The 23,709-nt window shown below is 54.6% G+C and overlaps 1 protein-coding gene across 1 annotated transcript in view; it reads right to left on the minus strand.

Moving 5' to 3' along the window:
• Nucleotides 1–23,709, minus strand: part of LOC146829872 (uncharacterized) — a 674,792-nt gene that overhangs the window by 175,335 nt on the left and 475,748 nt on the right. Inside the window, exon 10 of the mRNA XM_085608537.1 lies at nucleotides 7,329–7,347. Coding sequence (XP_085464663.1) covers nucleotides 7,329–7,347 — 19 coding nt within the window. The remainder of the gene's footprint in view (nucleotides 1–7,328; nucleotides 7,348–23,709) is intronic.

Below are 23,709 nucleotides of genomic sequence, written 5' to 3' on the forward strand. Positions count from 1 at the left end.
TTGTCCGCCAGAGTAGAAGCGCTAGCAATATCCATAGCAGCACCAGTCCTTTCATCAGACCTGACACTCTTGGTTATAATCCTCCTAGCTCCTCCACTATCGGCCATCAATACTAAGGAGGCATTATCAGTAGGCTGTATAATTATTTCTGCTGGCTGCACTTCATCTCCCAGAATGCAGTCAGTGAGTACATTGTCACCCGGCTCAGAGCCCTGTGAGCCCTGCGAGGCAGCTGAATGAACTGAGGCTAAAGGCACTACATTATCTTCCACCATCCCCATTTTTGCACTCTCCACACTCACCATAATACCCGCGTAGCGCTCCAGGCCATCCGCCTCCTCATTTTGCTTCATCCGGATAGCTGACTCGTCCACTCGTTTCCTTCTTTTCACCTTTTGCGTGAACATCGCGGGTATTACTGGTGTAGCGGGAGTGCAAACTTTGTCTGTGCTTAGAGAGCCGTCCAACAAGCTTTTCGCGCCCTGTCCCGAGACTTCCAACACTATAGCTGGTGGTGATTGAATACGCCTTCTGGCCCCCTTAGAGTCAGGTAAGATTAAAGTTTTTTTGCTTAGAGCAGCGTTAGCAGTATTAGCAGTATTGGCAGCCAAACATGTTTTAACCGCCGTGCCGGACTGAATTGCAGCAGTACGCAGTCTTGCTGAGCGGGATGTTTTTGTCGCCATCACCTGCACTCCGTGATCCGATAATCTTTGCGTAGAGCAGTAACAATCCAGATAGACAAGCCGGCGAAAGGAATTACCAAACAGCAACAAACGCCAGCACATCAGTTCGTTCTTCATGCTTCAATGTCGAGTCGTCGGTAAAAGCAAATCAGCCAAAGCAGATTCACCGCATCTATAACAAACAGCGAGGGGAGTGAGGAGCAGCCCGCTCAACCGGCCAACAGCGCGGCCGCCATCTTGCCTCCCAGTAGCTATGTATGTGTGTTTTTTTATCCCTTTTTTAGAATAGTGAGATAGCTAAAGCTGGCTCGCGGCTACATGTAAAAAGTAGTTCCCTGATGTCAGCAGTGGAAGGATACAAGAGGTCCAAACAAAACTATGGACTCTCGGGGCGGGGGGGAAACAATAACCATACATGAATAGGGAGGCAAACCATGGAATCAGGAGCATCGAAATGAGAGCTGATGCTGCCTGTAGTGTCTTCAGTGTGGGGCCTACAAATAACTGACACATGCACACAAGTGTTGCAGTTAGCTGCCAGACTCGTGCTGAGCTCACGCCCAGGAACCTGGGCCTTTTATTACCTTCTTTACATGCTGGCCGAGCGTACGCTCGGCCAGCCTACTGTGGTGGCGTTGTGGGGGCCTCCTGGGCCACACCCCTCACTATACACTGCGGGGTGGGCTGTACAACTAGGGGCAACATTACATTCCTCCTCTGCCTAAGGAATAAACAAACCAAACTGTGTAACTAATATAACTCAAAACTGTAAACATCAGTCTCTGACAGATAACATATTCATGGAACAGTCTTACTTGGTCTGCCTGAACTTCTCTGGCTTCGGCTTACAGGGGTCGACAGCGGGCTACAAAGTCCTGGTACTTCTGGGATAGCCGAGGATGGGGCCGCAGGTTGTACCGGCTCTGGCTGTTCCTGTCTGAAGGGGTCAATGGCACATCAGCTTGACTTCCAGTTTCTTGTGCTGGCGGACCGCTTCGGCAATCCTGGCCTTGGGATTCTTCCGGAGCATGGGTGGTCTGGCTGGTTTTTCCGCTGACAGACATGGGACAATCACTATCTTCTGCTGGTTTCCGTGGATTGTCCAATTCTGTGGTGTTAGAATCGTCGAGCACTGGGAACTCCTCAGACTCGTCGGCCGGAATCTTCTTGAAGAAAGACACATTCCGGGTTACTTTCTCATGTCCCTAGGAAGCTGTCATCATCGTGCCTTTGACATCTGTTACTGTCCATGGATCCAGCTCGAACGGCATCCTGAACTTCCCACCAGGGTGACGATCTCGCACAAGAACTTGATCACCCACCGTGATTATGCTCTCTGCAGCGTGTCTCCTCCGTGAGGCATCATGGTTGGTTTTCGTCCTCCGTGCTAGCGACTGGTTCAGAGTGTTTGGGGACTCTGTCCACACAGGATGGTGTGGGATGGTGTCAGTCCGACCAAAACATAGGCGGCTCGGGGAGATTCCAGTGGTGCAGTTGGGTGTGAGGATATATTCCCAAAGGAACTGGTACAGAGCTTGCTCAAGAACGTGGCCGTCGGCCAGGGCTATTTGGATTGTTTTATTTTGTGTCCGCATCAGCCGTTCTACTTCTCCGTTCGCCTGGGGCCATCTGGGGGTTACCCGGCGATGTTTGATTCGGTGGGACGCGAGGTAGTCTGAAAGTTCTGCGCTGGTGAGCGGCGGGCCGTTATCCGTTCAGGGTTCCCCCTTCAGGCCAAGGGTGGCCATGACCTTTTCAAGTTTAGGGATGATGTCTCCAGCTGCTGTGGAGGAGATGATTTCGACTTCTGGGTATCTTGAAAAGTCATCTACAATTACCAGCATATACTTTCCTCCGGGGAGACTGCCGAAGTCCGCGCTAGCCTTTTCCCATGGGAAGTTGGGACCTGCTTCTGTGATGACTGGTGCGGGTCGGCTGGGAAGGCAGGTAGCTAGGCACACCGGGCAGCGCTGGATGATCGACTCGACTTGTTGATCGAGATCCGGGAACCAGACCTTGCTCCTGAGGCGGTTCTTTGACTTCACGATCCCTTGGTGCGCTCCATGTGCGAGGAGGGTGGCTTGGTGGGTCAGGCGCCCTGGTAGGACAAGGCGAGGGCCCCTCAGAAGGCAGCCATCGGTGGACACTGATAGTTCGTGGCGCACTTGGTGTAGGGCTTTCAAGGGGGTCTGTGCTTCTGTGGTGCAAAACGATGCTGGGTTTTGGAGTGGCCTCCAATCTCCTGAGGAGAGTGCCTGGATGGCGATCTGGAGGCAGTCGTCTTCCTTGGTTGCTTGTACCACTTCTTCTAGCGAGATTGGGAGGGGCCTGGACCGTTCGATGATCATCCGCATGTATTCCTCGGTGGCTGTCGCTTCTGCCGCTTCTGGCTCTGTGACCTGGGTTGCGGGTGCCTGGTCTGTACCCCTCAGTGAATTGAAACTCTTGGAGCTGTAGTACCCACTTTTCTATCCTCTGGGCAGGATGTGATGACGACCCCTGAAAGAGTGGAATGAGGGGTTTGTGGTCAGTCACCACCATAAATGGGTGTCTGTACAGATAAATGTGGAAGTGGCGACAACCCCACAAGATCGCAATGGCCTCTTTTTCAATTTGAGAGTAGCGTTGCTCCGTGGGCGTGAGGGTCCTGCTGGCATAGGCGACAGGGGCCCATCCTCCACAAGCTTGCTGTTGGGATAGAACTGCTCCAGGCCCGTGGGGCTGGCGTCTACCACCAGCTGGGACTCGTGTCTGGGGTCGAAATACACCAGAGTCATGTCAGCCGATAGGGCAGCTTTTGTCCATTGGAACGCTTCTCCTTGATCTGCCTCCCACACCCAGTGGCTGGTGGTCTTGGTGAGGTTCTCGTAGGGGGCCAGTCAGGTCCGATAGATTCTTGATAAAACGTCCACAATACATGACCATACCCAGGAAGCTGTGGACTCCGGACACTGACGTCGGGGCTGGAGCGTCTTGAATGTCCTTTACCTTGTCCGGGTCTGGGCCAATGCCTTTGTCGGAGAAGCAGTAACCTAAAAAACTGATGTCCCTCCTCAGGAATTCGCACTTCTCTCGGTGGAGGGTGAGTCCACTGTCACGGAGTCGGGTGAACACTGCTTGGAGGCGTTGGATGTGCTCTTCCAGAGTGGGCACATGCACAAGAATGTCATCGCTGACGTTGAGGACACCGTCCAGTCCTTGGAGGACATTCCTGACTATTTCTTGGTAGACCTCAGCAGCGTTGGAGATTCCAAAATTGAGGCGAGTGTAGCGCCAGAGCCCTGCATGGGTGGAGAATGTTGTGATGGGGCGAGAGTCTGGATGGAGTGGAATCTGGTGGTATCCAGAGTGGAGGTCCATTTACGAAAACCACTTGGAGACGGACAGTTCCCCGATGATGTTGTCCACCGTCGGGGTCAAGTGGTGCTCATGCTTGATGGCTAGGTTTGGGACCCTCATGTCCACACAGATGTGGACTGCGTCGGGCTGCTTTGGCTTCTTCGGGACGACAATGGGTGACACCCACGGGGTAGGGTCTCGCACCCGTTCGATTATTCCGGCATTCTCAAGAAGACGCTGCTCCGCCTCTACTTTGGGGCGCAGATGGAAAGCAATCCTCCGGTGGCAGAGAGCAATCGTGGCGATGACTTGTCGATGTGTAGGTGGATGGCGGGGCCTTTCAGGCATCCGATTCCCTTGCAACAGGTAGTTCAGGTCATTGGCATGTACGGTGAATGCAAAGTGAATCAGGTTGAGGTCCTGTGCAGTTCTGCAGCCTAGCAGAAACTCGGAGCCTTCTTGGGATACATACACTTTGGCTTGCCTGTGGGCGGCTTCATGAGAGAGATCGGCCTGGAATACTCCGCACAGCCTGAGCGGATATTTGGTGCCGTGGGCGTAGACTAATACCCTGGTGGGGCGGAGCATTGGTGGATTTGGTAGACTTCTGTAGACGCTGGCTGCCATGAGGTTGATGGTGGCGCCAATGTCAATGAGGGCTGCCACTGCTTGGTCTTGTACCTTGACGTTGCACATGGGCGTAGCAGGTTGAGTGGCCGATAGAGTGTTTAGCATCCTGAACACGTGAACAGTGGCGGGATCGGATTCATCGTCATCCATGTTGCTGCTCGCTGGACCATCAGGGTGCTATTGCGCGGACTCTCCGAGGCGGGCCAGTCTGTCTTCTTCTCGGTGTACATAGACACACTTTGAAGAAGTGATTTACTTTTCCGCAGGCACTGCAGGTTTTGCCTTGCACGGGGCAGGATCCGTCGTGGGGTGAAGGGCCTCCACAACATCCGCAGGGGCGACTGCGCGACGTCTGCGCGGGCGTGGCTGTCTTCGGCCGTGTGGTTCTTGGCTGCGATTCTTGTGTGTCGGTACGAAGGGCGCACACCGGTTCTTCCTTGACGGTGGCGGCTGGTTTAGGGTCCATTTGTGCCGCCCTGGCTTTCGACAGTTCTTTGGAGCGGCCAAGTGTTAAGATGTCCCTCATTGGCATGTTGTGTTCCTGCAGGACCCATTCACGCAGCTTTGAGGACCTGCAGCCCTGAATGACTGGGCCCAGACTTCATCGTCCTGATCTGGGAGGGTGCAGGTGCTCGCTAGTTCCTTCAGCCTGGCATAGAACACGTCCACAGATTCCTCTGGGAGCTGGTGAGCTTGGTGGAGCAGGAAACGCTTGTTGTCTGGGTTGGCGAATGGCTCGAAATAGGCCGTAATGGCGTCACGCATCATGGCGTAGTTCCTGGGTGGGCCGGCCTCCCTTACCCGTTTGGATATCTTGTGGCTGTCTGCCCCGCCTAGATGGAGGAGCATGGGCCTTCGTCGAGGGGCCGCAATGTCTGCAGCATTGAAGAAGTTCTCCAGACGCTCCACCCATTCCTTCCAGCGCGCTGCTTGGGAGGATGGAGGCCCCGTGACGGTGAAGGGCTTGAGCGGGGGAACTGTGGCCTTGCTGGTGTGGACGCGGGCGTAGCCGGGGTGGCGCAAGTGGCGTCAGGACGCTCGCCTTTTTCAGTGGAGGTGCTCCTGGCTAATCAGGCTCTGTAAGGTGACAGACGGGGGTGCAGCAGGAGGGTAGCACTGGTGAGGAGCTGGTGGGCCTGCACACCCACAGGGCAAGGGCAGTGTGGGTGGGGGCTCGCCTGAGCCAGACAGGACCTTGCCATGCTGTTTGACGAGTGCACGCTGATGCCCAGTGCCACGTGGTGCAGGAAGCGGGCACGCAGGAAGGTTTGGTTTTTTTCCTCTGTGCCCCTTATATTTCTGCAGGCAGCGATGTTAGCAGGGGGGCGGAGCCCAACACGTGCACCTGCTTCAGGGATGCCAGGGGGGCCACCTGCACACAGACTGAAGTCCACCTCAGCGCGGAAGGCCGGGCTGCAGTCAGCTGCTGTGGCAGGCCGCAAACGCCAAGGGCCGCAGGAATGGCGGAAGGCTGGCCGGGAGGCGGAAGCAGGATCAGGCGGCGACGGCCACAGGCAGCACCAGGATCCAGCGCAGGCAGGAGCCGGCCTCGTGGTGCAGCCCTGTGTTCACAGGCGAGCACACCGGAGGTGAGGCAGGAGACGCGGCAGGGGCGCTCCTGCGATGAGGGTGCTGGCGGCAGGCACGGGGGCAGCAGCGTGAGGCCAGTGTAGTGTCCTCAATGTGGGGCCTACAAATAACTGACACACGCACACACGTGTTGCAGTTAGCGGCCAGACTCGCGCTGAGCTCACGCCCAGGACCTTCTTTACGTGCTGGCCGTGCGTACGCTGGGCCAGCCTACTGTGGTGGCGTTGTGGGGGCCTCCTGGGCCACACCCCTCACTATATAATGCGGGCTGGGCTGGTCCACTAGGGGCAACATTACACTGCTGACCCTGCGGCTTCTACGTCATGTCACGTCTATGCAGCGCCAGGGTATCCAAGCAAGGGTGTCCTGGTGCTGACAACTAAAGGAGGAATGACCACACCCAAAGCCATGTCATCAAATAACAGAAAGAAAGTGGGGAAAAGAACAGGCCCAAAACAATAAAACAGGAAAAACAGGCATTTTACAGGTTAAAACATGAATGGAGGTCCCCTGAAGTTAATTTACGCACTGCAGAAATCTGTGCGCGTCTGCGGGAGAATGATCTGCGGAAGATAGCTCAGCAGGTTAACATAACTACTGTAGATATCTGGTTTTTAATAGGAATAAGGTTAATGTACCTGCTGCAGAGATCTGTGTGTATTCGGTGGATCACTGCCACCATTGTTAGGGGGTAGCTCCCTGACTCCAGTGCACTGCCAGTGAGAGCTATCTACCAGCAGGGCCGACAGTCAAAGAACAAAAATGTAAATAGAAAACAAACGGAATCATTTCATTATAGTAAAGATGCCCCATCGCACCTCCCCCCTAACACCGCCCGCTTGTCCCCCAGGGGTCTTACCAGGGGGACCCTCTGCCTCAGATCTGATGCAGCCGGGGCAGGGAGGGTCTCAAGGTGCCCTCAGCACACGTGCACCAGGGGAGAGAGAACAGCGTCATCATCAAATCTGAGTAACCATGGTAGCCTCACAGCGAGGGAGCACGACAGCCGCCCGCCCCCCCTCAATCCCCCCCTCAATGCCCACTTACTGTCATTGCTGAAGTCTCCAGAGAATGAGTTCTTACCGTTCGATAACTTCCCGATCTGTAGAATAAAGGAAAGAGAAGGTTAGTGGAAGCGTTCAACGCTCATGGCTGACATCTGCTTTACACATGGAACATGGAAGAGTCTCATGAGGTAAACAAAGAGGGACCCTGCCTCCGGGGTGGCTGCCGCAGGAGGGGACACATCAGAGGACGCGAAGTCACTCTTATCTGTGAGGGGTCACTGACCTCGGTGAAGACACTCCTAGTGACACGCATTGCCGCAGCCTGTGAGCCACAGGAGCAGACACTCCTGTGAGCTGAAGGAAACATCACAGGCCTCCTTTTTGGGCGGACCCCCAGGGGGCTCAAGAGTGAGCAGCCAGGGGTCACGGGGAAAGAAGTCAGGGGTCACAGGGAGAGCAGTCAGGTTCACAGGGAGAGCAGCCAGGGGTCACAGGGGGAGCAGTCAGGGGTCACAGGGGGAGCAGTTAGGGGTCACAGGGGGAGCAGTCATGGGTGACAGGGGTAATCATCCATGGGTCACGGGGAGAGCAGTCAAAGGTCACAGAGGTGAGCAGTCAAGGGTCACATGGAGAGCAGTCAGGGGTCACAGGGACAGCAGTCAAGGGTCATGGGGAGAGCAGTCAAGGGTCACAGGGGGAGCAGTCAGGGGTCACAGGGGGAGCAGTCAAGGGTCACAGGGAGAGCAGTCAGGTTCACAGGGAGAGCAGCCAGGGGTCACGGGGAAAGAAGTCAGGGGTCACAGGGAGAGCAGTCAGATTCACAGGGAGACCAGCCAGGGGTCATGGGGAAAGAAGTCAGGGGTCACAGGGAGAGCAGTCAGGTTCACAGGGAGAGCAGCCAGGGGTCATGGGGAAAGAAGTCAGGGGTCACAGGGAGAGCAGCCAGGGGTCATGGGGAAAGAAGTCAGGGGTCACAGGGAGAGCAGCCAGGGGTCATGGGGAAAGAAGTCAGGGGTCACAGAGAGAGCAGCCAGGGGTCATGGGGAAAGAAGTCAGGGGTCACAGGGAGAGCAGCCAGGGGTCATGGGGAAAGAAGTCAGGGGTCACAGGGAGAGCAGTCAAGGGTCATGGGCAGAGCAGTCAGGGGCCACAGGAGTGAGCAGTCAGGGGTCATGAGGAGAGCAGACAGGGTCACAGGGCAAGCAGCCTAGAGTCACGGGGAGAGCAGTCAAGGGTCCTTGTGACATGCATTGCCTGCAGCCTGTGAGCCACAGAAGCAGACACTCCTGTGAGCTGAAGGAAACATAACAGGCCTCCTTTATAGGCTGACTCTAGGGGTCACGGGGTGAGCAGTCAGGGGTCACAGGGGTGAGCAGCCAGGGGTCATGGGGAGAGCAGTCAGGGGTCAGAGGGGTGAGCTGTCAGGGGACATAAGAGTGAGCAGTCAGGTGTCAAAGAGAGAGCAGTCAGAGATCACAGGGAGATCGGTCAAGGAGTGACGGGGTGAGAGGTCAGGGGTCACAGGGAGAGCAGATAGGGGTCACAGGGTGAGCAGTCAGGGGTCCCGGGGAGAGAAGTCAGGGGTCACAGAGAGAGCGAGTAGGGGTCACAGGGTGAGCAGTCAGGGGTCACGGGGAAAGAAGTCAGGGGTCACAGGGAGAGCAGCCAGGGGTCACGGGGAAAGAAGTCAGGGGTCACAGGGAGAGCAGTCAGGTTCACAGGGAGAGCAGCCAGGGGTCATGGGGAAAGAAGTCAGGGGTCACAGGGAGAGCAGCCAGGGGTCATGGGGAAAGAAGTCAGGGGTCACAGGGAGAGCAGTCAGGTTCACAGGGAGAGCAGCCAAGGGTCATGGGGAAAGAAGTCAGGGGTCACAGGGAGAGCAGTCAAGGGTCATGGGCAGAGCAGTCAGGGGCCACAGGAGTGAGCAGTCAGGGGTCATGAGGAGAGCAGACAGGGTCAAAGGGCGAGCAGCCAGGAGTCACGGGGAGAGCAGTCAAGGGTCCTTGTGACATGCATTGCCTGCAGCCTGTGAGCCACAGAAGCAGACACTCCTGTGAGCTGAAGGAAACATAACAGGCCTCCTTTATAGGCTGACTCTAGGGGTCACGGGGTGAGCAGTCAGGGGTCACAGGGGTGAGCAGCCAGGGGTCATGGGGAGAGCAGTCAGGGGTCAGAGGGGTGAGCTGTCAGGGGACATAAGAGTGAGCAGTCAGGTGTCAAAGAGAGAGCAGTCAGGGATCACAGGGAGATCGGTCAAGGAGTGACGGGGTGAGAGGTCAGGGGTCACAGGGAGAGCAGATAGGGGTCACAGGGTGAGCAGTCAGGGGTCCCGGGGAGAGAAGTCAGGGGTCACAGAGAGAGCAGATAGGGGTCACAGGGTGAGCAGTCAGGGGTCACGGGGAGAGAAGTCAGGGGTCACAGGGAGAGCAACCAGGGGATATGGGGAGAGCAGCCGAGGGTCACGGGGTGAGAAGTCAGGGGTCACAGGGAGAGCGGATAGGGGTCACGGGGAGAGCAGGTAGGGGTCACGGGATGAGAAGTGAGGGGTCACAGGGAGAGCAGATAGGGGTTATGGAGTGAGCAGTCAGGAAGCACAGGGAGATCAGTCAAGGGTCACAGGGAGAGCAGTCAAGGGTCACAGGGAGAGCAGTCAGGTGTCACAGGGGGAGCAGTCAAGGGTCACAGGGGGAGCAGTCTAGGGTCACAGGGGGAGCAGTAAGGGTCATAGGGAGAGCAGTCAGGGTTCACGGGGTGAGCAGTCAGGAGTCACAGGGAGAGCAGTCAGGGTACACAGGTAGAGACGTCAAGGGTCAGAGGGAGAGCAGTCAGTGGTCAGAGGTGTGAGCAGTCAGAGGGGTGAGCAATCAGGGGTCACAGTGGTGAGCAGTCAGGGGTCACAGGGAGAGCAGTCAGGGGTCACAGGGGGAGCAGTTAGGGGTCACAGGGGGAGCAGTCATGGGTCAAAGGGGTAATCATCCATGGGTCACGGGGAGAGCAGTCAAAGGTCACAGAGGTGAGCAGTCAAGGGTCACATGGAGAGCAGTCAGGGGTCACAGGGACAGCAGTCAAGGGTCATGGGGAGAGCAGTCAAGGGTCACAGGGGGAGCAGTCAGGGGTCACAGGGGGAGCAGTCATGGGTCACAGGTTGCGCAGTCAAGGTCACAGAGGGGAGCTGTCAGGGGTCACAGCGGGAGCAGTCAGGGGTCACAGGGAGAGCAGTAAAGGATCACAGGGAGAGCAGTCAAGGGTCAAAGGGAGAGAAGTAAGGGATAACAGGGGATGCATTTAGGGGTCACAGGGAGAGCAGTCAAGGGTCACAGGGAGAGCAGTCAGGGGTCACAGGGAGAGCAGTCAAGGGTCACAGGGAGAGCAGTCAGGGGTCACAGGGAGAGAAGTCAGGGATCCCAGGGAGAGCAGTCAGGAGTGACAGGGAGAGCAGTCAGGGATCACAGGGAGAGCAGTCACACAGGGAGAGCAGTCAGGGGTCACAGGGAGAGCAGTCAGGGGTCACTGGGAGAGCAGTCAGGAGTCATAGGGTAAGCAGTCAGGGGTGAGCAGTCAGGGGTCACAGGGAGAGCATTTAGGGGTCATGGGGTGAGCAGTCAGGGGTCACAGGGAGAGCATTCAGGGGTCACGAGGAGCGCACTCAAGGGATCACAGGTGTTGGACCCGGCCTCGTGGCGTGGTCCTTAACCCCCTGGATTGTGCCCGTTCCCCGCCCCGGCCTTCATGGGCCACCCGTCTGAACTGCACCAAGGCCCTTCACCCGGAGCTGCACGTGGTCGCATACTCCTCGTGGCTCCGCCATCTTGTTGGCATCCACGTCACCCCGTGCACCAACCCGGCCTCGACCCCAGCGAAGCCCCGACATCGAGGCACCACGAACTAGCCAGGGGGTGCCGCAGGAACCATTCATCGCCCCCGGCGGAGGACAGTATCGATGGGACCCCCAACTGTCCTCCCCTCTCGAGGTGTGATCGCCCGGCAACTCCCATGGGCCTGGCGCCTCTCCTGCTGGGCGTCTGGCCACCTCCACCCGGCCACTCCGCCCCCTCGGGCGCATAGGTCCGGACATCAAAGGGCTCCAGACCTATATCTGGGGCGACCCCACCACAGCTCGGCAGTTGTATCCCGGAGTCGAGAGCCCTGCTGATCGAATCGCGGCTGACCCTACGGAGAAGAACTCTTGTCGGAAACATCACGAGCCCTGCTGACTGCGTCGCGGCTCCCTCTTGTGAACTCTTTCTGAACCACCTGGAACATCGGAGCCCTGCTGACGCTGTCGCGGCCCAACCTCGCTGGAACCTTCCTCGGAGCCCTGCTGACGACGTCGCGGCTCGAGCTGAACAGAGACCATCTTGAGAGCCCTGCTGATTGAATCGCGGCTCTCCACGAACTGTACGCCAGAGCCCTGCTGACGCCGTCGCGGCTCGACCCCTCCGAGATCGGAGGTCCTCCAGCGTGAGGATAAGAACTGGGCCCCAGGTACCCTCGTACCACATTCCTGCCAAAGACTGTCCCGCTACCCCTACCCTTCCAAAGAGACATTGAGACTTTTGGTGGATCCCTCGATCCCTTCGTGTAAATATTGAACTCGTAACCTTTTATTGATGATAAAGAATTGCTTGTCTTGAGACAACCTCCTTGAGTCCGGTGTGGTGGTGTTACTGTGCTAGTACGGGATAGGAGAAGGATCTCTCAGGAGACTTCTCGGCAGCGCTCGGCTACTTCGTGCAGTGAGAGGGCCCCCCCCCCTTGGTGGTCTCACCGACTCCTCGGGGTCCGCCTTCCAACATTTGGTGGCCAGCGACGGGATCCGAGCCGAACGCAGTACGTACCAGCCAGTACCCACTAGCTACCCATCCAAACGAATAGCATCATGAGCAACCAGGAAAACAACGCGACAATGGAGTTCCAGCCCGAACGGCTGGAGGAATATACGCACAAAGAATTAAAACAGTTCTGCAGAGACAAAGGCATTGCAACCACCAGCCTCGGTACCAAGGAAGAGATGCAGAAAGCTCTGAGGGCATGGTTGGAGGCTGGGGCAGGCCCCTCCCAGGAAGAAGGGCCCTTGCCCCTGACGGAGACCACAGCAACCGCACTGACCCCGGCAACCGGAGGAAGAAAGAGCCTAGAAACCGGCCTCTCCGAGGAAGAAATACGAGAGCGGGAAAAGGTCCGGAACCACGAACTAGAGCTCGCCCGACTGCGGCTGGACGGCGAACTCCAGCTGGCAGAAAAGAAACTGGCCCTCGAGCAGCTACGCCTTCAAGAAGAAATAGAAGAGAAGAGACGACACCGGGAGTTGGAGGAAAAGAAAATAACTCTTGAGCACGAGCGCAGTCCCAAGGAGCTCGAGATCAAGGCCAAGAACGGAGGGACCGATACCCCCAGTACTAGAGACACTCTACCGCCCCCCGAGGCCAAGGTGCATATCCCGAAGGAGGTCGTCAAGGAGTATTACAAGAATGACGATATCCAACAATGGTTCAAGGCCTACGAGGTGGCCATGACCTCCCATCGGGTGCCCCGAAAAGACTGGGGCGCAGGCCTGTGGGGGCGATTCCTGAGTGAAGGGCGGGACACGCTGCTCCAGCTACCGGAGGAGGTGATGACCTCCTACGATCACATGAAGGAGGCCCTGCTCACCCGATACGGGCTAACAGCGGAGATGTACCGCCAGCGGTTCCGAGACTGCAAGAAAATCCCGGGTACCACATGGGTGGAATATGTGGACTTTTTCAGTCGGGCCCTAGAAGGGTGGATCAAAGGCAGCAAAGTAACCACCTACGGACAACTGGTCGACCTCATCGTCTGGGAACACCTTTCCAATAATTGCTTCGTGGAACTGAGACAGCACCTCCTCGACAGCAAAATGACCGACCCGCGCAAACTTGCCGTCGAGGCCGATCGATGGGTCAACTCCCGGGTCCCCCGGAGCTCAATGGGGGAGTACCAGAGGAACCCCAACGGACCCCCACGCCAGCGCGGTGGGGGGGGAGGGCCGAACAGGAACCGAGACCCTCCCGCTGGGGCCCCCAGGAGCCCCCCTCGAGGGCCACCGCAGCCACATCTCTCCCCGAGCCTAGCGCGAAGGGTGGGCCCGGCCCGACCCGGACCACAGCCACCAGTGACCTGCTATGGCTGCCAACAAACCGGACACTTTGCCAGCGACCCGGCCTGCCCCCTGAACCGAAGAAACGGGGCCGGCGGGCCCCCGCCCCGGCAGCTGACAGCCGCCGCCTTGGGGGGAGAGGAGGAAGAAGAGGCCCTCGACCGAGAAAACACTGAGTGGGAGCCGGCAGCCATGTCCCTGGTCTGCCTGGGTAGCCGAGAGATGGTACCCTGCACCCCCATCCCAACCAACACCCAGAAGTACCGGCAGCAGGTCACGGTCAACGGACAACGGGCCGAAGCCCTTCGCAAGACACCGGCGCCAGTATCACCGCTGTCCGCTGCCACCTGGTGACCCCTGAACAGATTCTACCGAATGTGCTGTGCCCTGTGCGGACGGCCGACAACAGTGAAAGCCTATGCCAGATGGCCCTGGTCCCCTTCGAGTGGGGAGGGGTGACGGGCCTGCTGAAGGTGACGGTGCGCGACGACGCCCCGGTCGACTGCCTCCTGGGGAACGACTTGGAGAGTTCCCCCTGGGCTCAAGTAGAACGACGAGAGCACCTCCGAATGTTGGGACTGGCTGATTGGGCCTGCGCCATCACCCGGTCCATGACCGCCCAGGCCCCCCGCTCCTCCTCGACCTCCGGGACGGCCCGACCCGAGGGGCTCACACCCCCTCCCGCCAGCAGCGAGGAGGAGGCGGACACCGACCCCGGGCCCAGCGAATCCTCCCCCGAAGAGATGGCTTCTCCGAGCGCCCTACCAGAACTGACGCAATGGCAACATGAAGGGGGCCCCACCCGAGAGCAGTTCCAGCAAGAGCAACAGTCCTGTCCCTCTCTCGAAGGGGTCCGACAGCAGGCGACCGCGCAAGCCAACGGTGACCAGACCGGCACCCACTGGATCTACTGGGCCGAGGGCCTGTTGTACAGTGAACAGAAAGTGGCAGAACTCGGGGCCGGCCGCGTGTTGGTGGTCCCCCTCCGCTTCCGGGAGTTCCTTCTCAACCTGGCCCATGATGTGCCCCTCGCCGGACACTTGGGGCAAGACAAAACGTACAGTCGTCTGGTGACCCACTTCTACTGGCCTCGGATGCGGAGAGATGTGGACAACCACTGCCGGTCCTGCCAGACCTGCCAAGCCATTAACGATAATGGGGCAACCCAGTAACCCTCAGAACCTGGGTGTGATAGTATGTGCAAAAACAATGGTTCTGTCGGAGTATAGACGAACTAACTTAATAGGTGCTGAATACACTTTTGATTATCAAGGACACACACAAACCCAAAGAAACAGGACAGAATCCAAGTCACTTGATAGAGTGATATTAATTGATGTATCAAGAGCACCAAAGTATTTACAGGGTAAACCAACCGAAAAACACAATTGTAGTGAAACAATTAGTGAAGCAGTGATACTTTACACAAAACACATCACATATAACGAATATGTACAATGGACAATACATAAAAATAATCAACAAACAAGGTCCTATTTACAATACATAAGCCACTTAAGGGTTCAAATTTCCTTGTTGTCTGAGTGGATTTGCATGTGACGCATAGGACATGTAACGTCGACGTTTCGACCCGAGGATAATTGTGCCAATTAATACGCATCAAGGTGGGTCTTCATCAGGACAGACGTGGTTGGGGACCTGTAAACGCAAGGGGTATGGTGTCAGGGCAGTGTGTGCGTTACATGTAATGGAGATAATTAATTACCCAATTACGATCAATTATCTCACCTGGGGAACCGACTTAGTTATGAGGAAAATGATTCCTGTTGTCGCTAATGCAGATGGCCAACATCAAATGTGGAAATAATATTTAATTCCTGCAAGAGATTAGAGAGGAGGGACTAATGTAAAGTCTGGACAGGCTGCGTTGGAAATAATTAAAACATACCTGTTTGCACACGAGAAGAACGTACCTCTGGAGCGGGGATATTTGATTTGGAAAGGAGAGTGGTGCTGTCTCTACAATCGCCACGTACTGTAATAACAAAGGGTAGAGGCGCGTCTGAGAAATGGAACAAGGGAATCATCAAGAAACAAGATGCCTGTATACGTATCCTCTACACATAAAAAGGAATTTAATTCAGGAAGAGGACACTTAAAGGCACGTGGTGATTAAGTTACGGTGTTGAACAGGGATTCCTCGCGGAATCTGAGAGCAAATTCCTCAATAAAACTGATCCAAGAATTCCCACGATATACACCATTCCTAAAGTCCACAAAAACCTTTCAAAACCCCCCGGAAGACCTATTGTGTCTGGCTGTGGCTCCATCCTGGAACCCCTGAACCAATATCTTGATAGTTTTTTACAACCGTTTGTTTTGGAAACAAGGTCTTTCATTAGGGACACCATGCATACCATCCAAATTTTTGAAGGCCAACCATTTGACTGTTCCTTGCAACTGTTTGCAACTCTAGATGTATGCTCACTGTACACCAGCATACCACAACATGAGGCTATAGAAGTCATGAGTAACGTATTGGATTCACGTCCAAGACCGCACTGGGTTCCAACAGACTTCCTTGTTAAACTACTTCACATTGCAATGGAAAAAAACTACTTTATCTTCTACAACGAGTTCTACCTTCAATGTAGAGGAGTAGCCATGGGGGCCGGATTCGCGCCGAGTTTAGCGAATCTGTATATGGATCATTTCGAGGACAGCACCATCTACTCGGCTTTGAATCCTTTCATTGACAACATCACGGCGTGGAAGAGATATATAGACGACGTCCTCATGCTATGGACTGGGACAGAAGATCAACTAATAGCCTTTGCAGCTTGGTTAAACTCACGAAATCAAAACATTCAATTCACCATGTCATACAACAGTGAATCAATACCTTTTTTAGATCTGACTTTGCAAGCAGAAGACGGTAGCATTTTGATGTCTCTATACAAGAAGCCTACAGACCGCAACACCTTGTTACAATATAATTCTCACCATCCCAGAAACCTAAGGGATAATCTTCCGTATGGACAATTTTTAAGGTTGAGACGCAACTGTTCAAGAAGAAGTGACTATTTCAAGGAAACCGACATTCTCATGGCCAAACTGAGGGAGAGGGGATACCCTAAAGGCCTGTTGAACAGATCACGAAAAAGGGCCTGGTATAGGCCTAGAGAAACGCTCCTTGAGGTGCAACCCAAAAACGAAGAAATTGGGCGACTAATCTGTGTTACCACATTTAACACCAGAAGTAACGAGATCAACAAAGTCATTAGAAAATATTGGAATCTGGTGGGCCCTGACATTGGTTATCCTGAAGTTCCTATGTTTGCGTTCAAACGTGCTAAAAACGTTAAGGAGTTTGTAGTATCCTCGTACCTGGAACCCCCACCAACACCCAACGTAAGATCTCTGCTACAACTACCACAAATTCAAGGACATCACAAATGTGGTCACTGCAAGGTCTGTCCGAACACCATAGTTGGAACCAGTTTCGATCACCTGGGAAAGACGTATTCCCTTAACCACTTTTCAAATTGCAACAGCCAAAACGTGATTTATGCAATTAGATGTCCGTGCAAAATGATATATGTAGGCCAAACTACACAAAAAGTGAAAAATAGGATCCAACAACACCAGAGCAGGATCAAATGTAAATCCCTTGGGGCTCCACTTGTAGAACACTACACAAACACAAGACACACACATCAGGATCTAGAGTGGTGGGTGCTGGAGAAGGTTACACTACACAGAAGGGGCGGCAACATGGGCACTTCTCTCAATTTCAAGGAGTGCCGTTGGATCCATCTCCTTGATGCCACCAACAGTGGGCTGAATGAACATGAGGAGACTTATTTACAAATGAGCAAACTCTAAACTCTATTCTTGATCTGGTTGAAGATGGAGTACGGGGTATACATCAAGTAATTTTGCCTTAAGTATGCTTCATTCATGTTTTCCAGCGTAACATATGTTCAGGCTTTCTTACCTCATGTTGACAATTTCTGCAACTCTAGTTCTAAACATGTTTGTCATCATAGTATACATATGGGGCTTATTATGACTTCTGCCATCACAATTGTCATGTGACTTTTGAATCGTGTCATTTATAATCTGTGTACCCCTAGTGCGGAACGGATGCCACGTTTGAGAAAAATGCAAAAGGTAAATTTCGCAGCACATCCGTATTAACCACATTGCTGTATCCAAAACAGATGATGTATTTAAGAAAGCTGAAATATGTTAATTTTCATGCCTGCACTGCCGTCACTTGGAAGTACATTCGCATTCACCACATTGAGGAAAAAGTTCACCTGCGTAATACCCATTCTATTCCTCCCTTTTTTAATAAACACCGGTCCCGTCCGTTCATAACCATTCCGTATGAGCCCGCCCTCAAATCCATCCCTGGCTTTCCACTTTCTGCTGATTCATTCCAGCAGTCGCGCGCCCACGGCTCCCAATCACGTCATATAGTTAGCTTGGGCGTGAGCTCGCTGTCAGTTGCAGCTGAGCCGTTGACGGAACAAGTTGTCCATTCACGGACTCCAAGTAATTCGGCGTATGGCTCACCGCTTGAACTTAGTAGCCGTAACTTGAACACCACCTGACATTATTTGTTACTTTGCTTGCACATGGATGTTGTAAGTGGTGGAATAACAATACACGGCAAACTCCTAGTTGATTGTAACTTTATTTGCATATGGATGTTTTGAGTGGCATAACAATAATATACGGCAACATCGCTAGTTAGTTAGTAGTCGCACCATAAAACACGTCCTGATATTGTTGTCACCTTTAGTGTATATGGGAACTTGGTCTACTAGAAGGTTATAACAATAATATACGGCAATACCCACAACCAAGTTGATTCTACTGGTAAATGGGTATTAGGTCGACTAGAAATTTATGCTACTCACGTGCAGCCCTACCATATTTTGTGATATATTGCGCTTTTGCGCCAGGCACAACCAGCACTTTATTATTCTGTGTATGTTGGATATACATTACGTCCTGAACTTAATCACCACGTGCCTTTAAGTGTCCTCTTCCTGAATTAAATTCCTTTTTATGTGTAGAGGATACGTATACAGGCATCTTGTTTCTTGATGATTCCCTTGTTCCATTTCTCAGACGCGCCTCTACCCTTTGTTATTACAGTACGTGGCGATTGTAGAGACAGCACCACTCTCCTTTCCAAATCAAATATCCCCGCTCCAGAGGTACGTTCTTCTCGTGTGCAAACAGGTATGTTTTAACCCCTTCGATGCTGCGCAGATTCCGCCGCTGTGCTGACGGAATCTTGCGCGGGTGTGCTCATGACGGAATGGTTCCGTCATGAGCACAGCTCAACCGTGGGTCATGACGGAACCATTCCGTCATGAGCACCGAAGGGGTTAATTATTTCCAACGCAGCCTGTCCAGACTTTACATTAGTCCCTCCTCTCTAATCTCTTGCAGGAATTAAATATTATTTCCACATTTGATGTTGGCCATCTGCATTAGCGACAACAGGAATCATTTTCCTCATAACTAAGTCGGTTCCCCAGGTGAGATAATTGATCGTAATTGGGTAATTAATTATCTCCATTACATGTAACGCACACACTGCCCTGACACCATACCCCTTGCGTTTACAGGTCCCCAACCACGTCTGTCCTGATGAAGACCCACCTTGATGCGTATTAATTGGCACAATTATCCTCGGGTCGAAACGTCGACGTTACATGTCCTATGCGTCACATGCAAATCCACTCAGACAACAAGGAAATTTGAACCCTTAAGTGGCTTATGTATTGTAAATAGGACCTTGTTTGTTGATTATTTTTATGTATTGTCCATTGTACATATTCGTTATATGTGATGTGTTTTGTGTAAAGTATCACTGCTTCACTAATTGTTTCACTACAATTGTGTTTTTCGGTTGGTTTACCCTGTAAATACTTTGGTGCTCTTGATACATCAATTAATATCACTCTATCAAGTGACTTGGATTCTGTCCTGTTTCTTTGGGTTTGTGTGTGTCCTTGATAATCAAAAGTGTATTCAGCACCTATTAAGTTAGTTCGTCTATACTCCGACAGAACCATTGTTTTTGCACAGACCTGCCAAGCCAGCGGAAAGACGGGGGGTCGGGTCAAGGCCCCCCTCCAGCCCTTTCCCGCCGTCAGCACCCCGTTTGAACGAGTCGGAATCGACATTGTGGGACCCCTGGACCCCCAAACCGCCCTGGGCCACCGCTTCATCCTGGTCCTCGTGGACCACGCCACCAGGTACCCGGAGGCGGTCCCGCTCAGAACTATAACGGCCCCTGTGGTAGGCCGGGCCTTGATGGGGATCTTCTCCCGAGTGGGATTCCCCAGCGAAGTGGTGAGCGACCGTGGCACGAACTTTATCTCCAGGTACATGCGGTCCCTGTGGCAACAATGCGGGGTCACATACAAGTTCACGACCCCATATCACCCTCAGGGGAACGGGCTGGTTGAGCGGTTCAACCGAACATTGAAAGGGATGATCCAGGGCCTGGAAGAACCCCTCAGGCGGAAATGGGATGTCCTGCTGCCCTGCCTCCTGTTTGCCTATCGGGAGGTCCCGCAGAAGTCCCTGGGGTTCAGCCCGTTTGAACTATTGTATGGGCACCCGGTCCGCGGACCACTCAGCCTGGTCAAGGAGGGCTGGGAGATGAAGCCCCGAGGCGCCCCTCCTGACGTCTACCGATACCTCCTGACCCTCCGAAACCAGACCCGCAAGTTCCGAGCCATAGCCGAAGCCAACCTCGAGGCCAGCCAGGAGGACATGAAGCGGTGGTACGATCGCAACACTTCTACGGTAGAATTCGAGCCAGGTCAGAAAGTATGGGTCATGGCCCCGGTCGAACCCGGCGCCCTCCAGGACAAGTGGACCGGGCCCTTCAAGGTGGTGGAGAAGAAAAGTCCCGTCACCTACCTGGTCGATCTGGAGTCCCCCCGGAACCCCCTCCGGGTCCTACATGCGAACAGGCTAAAACCCCACTTCGCCCGGACCGAACTGAGCCTGCTGCTGGCGACCGACGAGGGGAGCGAGGACGACTCCGAGCCCTTGCCCGACCTCTTGCAGTCCAACATCCATGATGGATCGATCGAAGGTGTCCAACTCGCCTCGTCCCTGACCCCGGAGCAGCGCAACGACTGCCAGCGATTACTGCGGGACTACGCAGCCCTCTTCTCTCTCACCCCGGGGGTGACCCACTGGTGCGTCCACGACGTCGACACCGGGGAGAACCCCCCCATACGACACAGAGCCTACCGGGTGCCTGACCGAGTGCGGGCCTGCATCCAGGCCGAAGTAGCGAAGATGCTGGCCCTGGGGGTCATCGAGCCTTCCGACAGCCCGTGGGCCAGCCCTGTCGTCCTGGTGCCCAAGGCCGCAGCTCCCGGTCACCCCCCGGAGTTGCGATTCTGCGTGGACTACCGAGCACTGAATGTAGTAACAAAGACGGACGCACACCCGATACCCCGGGCCGACGAACTGATCGACCGCCTAGGGGCCGCTCGCTACTTGAGCACGCTGGACCTCACCGCCGGGTACTGGCAAATCCAGCTCACCCCCGGCGCCCAAGAAAGATCCGCCTTTTCGACTCCGGATGGGTGTTAGAAATGAGGGGGCTCTGGTTGACGCAGGTGTGAACCTACAACAAGCAGGGACCCTTTACTTCTTGTCAGGGCGAAGGATGACTCCCCAGAATAACCCCTGCTCACCCTCTAGGTGCGTGGCGCGAGCAGTCTAGGCTAAGTCTCAGGCGTACACGGTTAAGCAAATGCAATTACACATACAGTAAACCCCCTGCATGCACCACAAATGGACACCAATCCGGTAGTATATAAAAATAAGCTTTTATGTAGTTTCAGCAGAGTTAAATACAAGGCCCAGTAACGTTGAACTGATGGGGCCACAATTCTTAGGAATACGGTAAAGTTCTCTTTGTACGGAAAGTTCTTTAGGCGGGCACAAGGTGACTGTAGGCCTCAGCACACTCTAGGCTGAGGTGGCGACTTGGAAGCCCACGGCAGATGACAGGGAAATAAGAACGTTGCGGACCCTGGATCCGATGCGAGCTCGCGGTCGAGTTCGTAAGTACAGTACCTTGTTTCTTGACGCAAAGGCGGGTGCGGGATTTCAGCGGCTCTTCGACAGAAGAGCGAGGCGGCGTCCGGGGCTCCCACACTTCACGAGGGTGTCTGATCTTCAGGCTCACGACAAGAGCGGGGTGTTGCAGGTGGCGGGTGAACAAAGCGGGGCAGCCGGGCACGCCGATGCGTCCGGGCTGTCCGAGGCTTGGAGATGCTCACAAACGCCGATTCCGGCGGGAGGGTGAAGGTGCACAGCGAGCCTCCACGAGCGAGGTGACGGGGCAGCCCAGCACAGCGTAGGGGGAGCGGCTCCGATCGAGCGAGGCTCTTCCCAAGGCGGGGGCGGCTAAGCAGTCCTGGTCACGGCTCAGGGAGGGACTGCGGCACGAGGGTCACAGCTCCGGCGAGGGAAAGGACACCACGGTCAAGCAGCAGGCGAGTGAAGATCAGGTAGAGCCCAATGGTCCTGGGGCTCCGTTCAGGGGGCAAGCTCAGTTCCAAGCCCTTGGAGATCGTTTTGGAAAAGCACAAGTCTTGAAAGTAAAAATAAAGCAAAGTCTTCAGCAACAGTTTCTCTTCTCCCCTTTGGCAGCGAGGGCACCACTGCAGGCCAATCCCCCAGGATAGGGACAGTCTTCCTCCTACAGCTTTCCCGGTGCCTCCTCCTCAGGCAGAGATTCTTCTTGGTCAAAAGCGGATCTAGTTTCTTAGGAGCAGGGCTCCTCCATTTATACAGCAAATCTTTTGTTCTCCCAGGCCAGGGGGGCCCTTGCCTAGTTCAGTCCGGTTTCTGAGCACTTTGTTTACGTGATGCAGGCTTCTTCTTTCAGAGTGCAGGGCAGAGTCATCAGACGCTCCACAGGGGGTGGAGCCGGCATCGAGGTAGCGGAGCACTGTCCTATTCAGAGCCTAGGAGCACTCCTCCCACCCATCTACCTGTCGATCGTCCTATTCATACCAGGCTACCTAGCCCTGCCCATCTGGGTTCCCCCAGCCCTGTCACTCACACCAGCCAGACATCAGATACACATCATGCAGAGGCGGCTGAAATGTTTAGGCAAGCAAAGGCCAACTTTCTAAAAGTGACATTTGCAAACCCGGAATATTAAAATAAACCTTGCGAAAAGATGTACCTTATTATTCCGAGTTCAGGCATACTAAACTCGATCTTCTACCATGTTCCCTGGGTCGGTTAGGATCATAGGGTGTAATAATCCAGGCCGCCCATACTGGCCTATGAGAACAGGGTAGCCTTGCAGTAGTGAACAACAAGATGGCGGTAATTCACTACTAGGACATGCCAGGCATCCGGGCTTGTCCTACCTTAGGCTTACAACGCACCCTGCCCGTGGGCCTACCAGAGGGGTGACTAACATGCAGCTAAGGGAAGGTTTTAGGGACTGGCAAGTGTGGGCACTTGTCGGTCGGCGCGTCAGTACCAGACTGCACGCAGGCTCTGCGATGGCAGACCTCAGACATATTTTACCGGCCGCTCCTGTGGGTGGCACAACCAGTGCTGCAAGCCCACCAGCGGTGTTCGCATTTACATGCCCTGGCGCCCCTGGCGCACTTTACTGGGGTCTGACAGTAAATCAAACAGTCCAATCATGGAATCCAACCAACATATACAATTTACATAGGGAGCACTCGCACCGCGACACTGGTTGGCAGTGGCACAGCGCGCTGAGCGGCCAACACCATAAAACACATGAGGCACAGCGACAAAAAGAGGAAGGGAGACTCACGCCAAGGTGCCAGGTCTAACACGTGTCCCCTCCAGCTGAAAAGTGGGGGGAACTACCCTACCCCAGGGAGTTCCTCATCACTAAGGCGGAAAAATCTGGACAGACCGTCAGCATTGGCGTGATCTGTACCAGGGCGATGTTCCACCGTGAAATCCATACCCTGTAGGGAAATGGACCACCTCAACAGCTTTGGATTCTCACCCCTCATATGCATCAACCATCTGAGGGGCCTGTGGTCCGTCTGAACCCGGAAGTGAGACCCAAACAAGTAGGGTCTTAGCTTCTTCAGCGCCCAGACCACAGCAAATGCCTCACGCTCAATAGCACTCCACCTTTGTTCCCGTGGAAGTAACCTCCTGCTAAGAAAGGCTACGGGTTGATCTAGGCCCTCCTCATTAATCTGTGAAAGAACAGCCCCCACACCATGCTCTGAAGCGTCTGTCTGAACGATAAACTCTTTGGAGAAGTTGGGAGCCAAGAGCACGGGCGCCGTGCACATAGCAGTTTTCAAGGCCT

Source organism: Triturus cristatus, chromosome 5_2 (genome assembly GCF_964204655.1).
Source record: "Triturus cristatus chromosome 5_2, aTriCri1.1, whole genome shotgun sequence".
In the NCBI taxonomy this organism is placed as follows: Eukaryota; Metazoa; Chordata; class Amphibia; order Caudata; family Salamandridae; genus Triturus; species Triturus cristatus.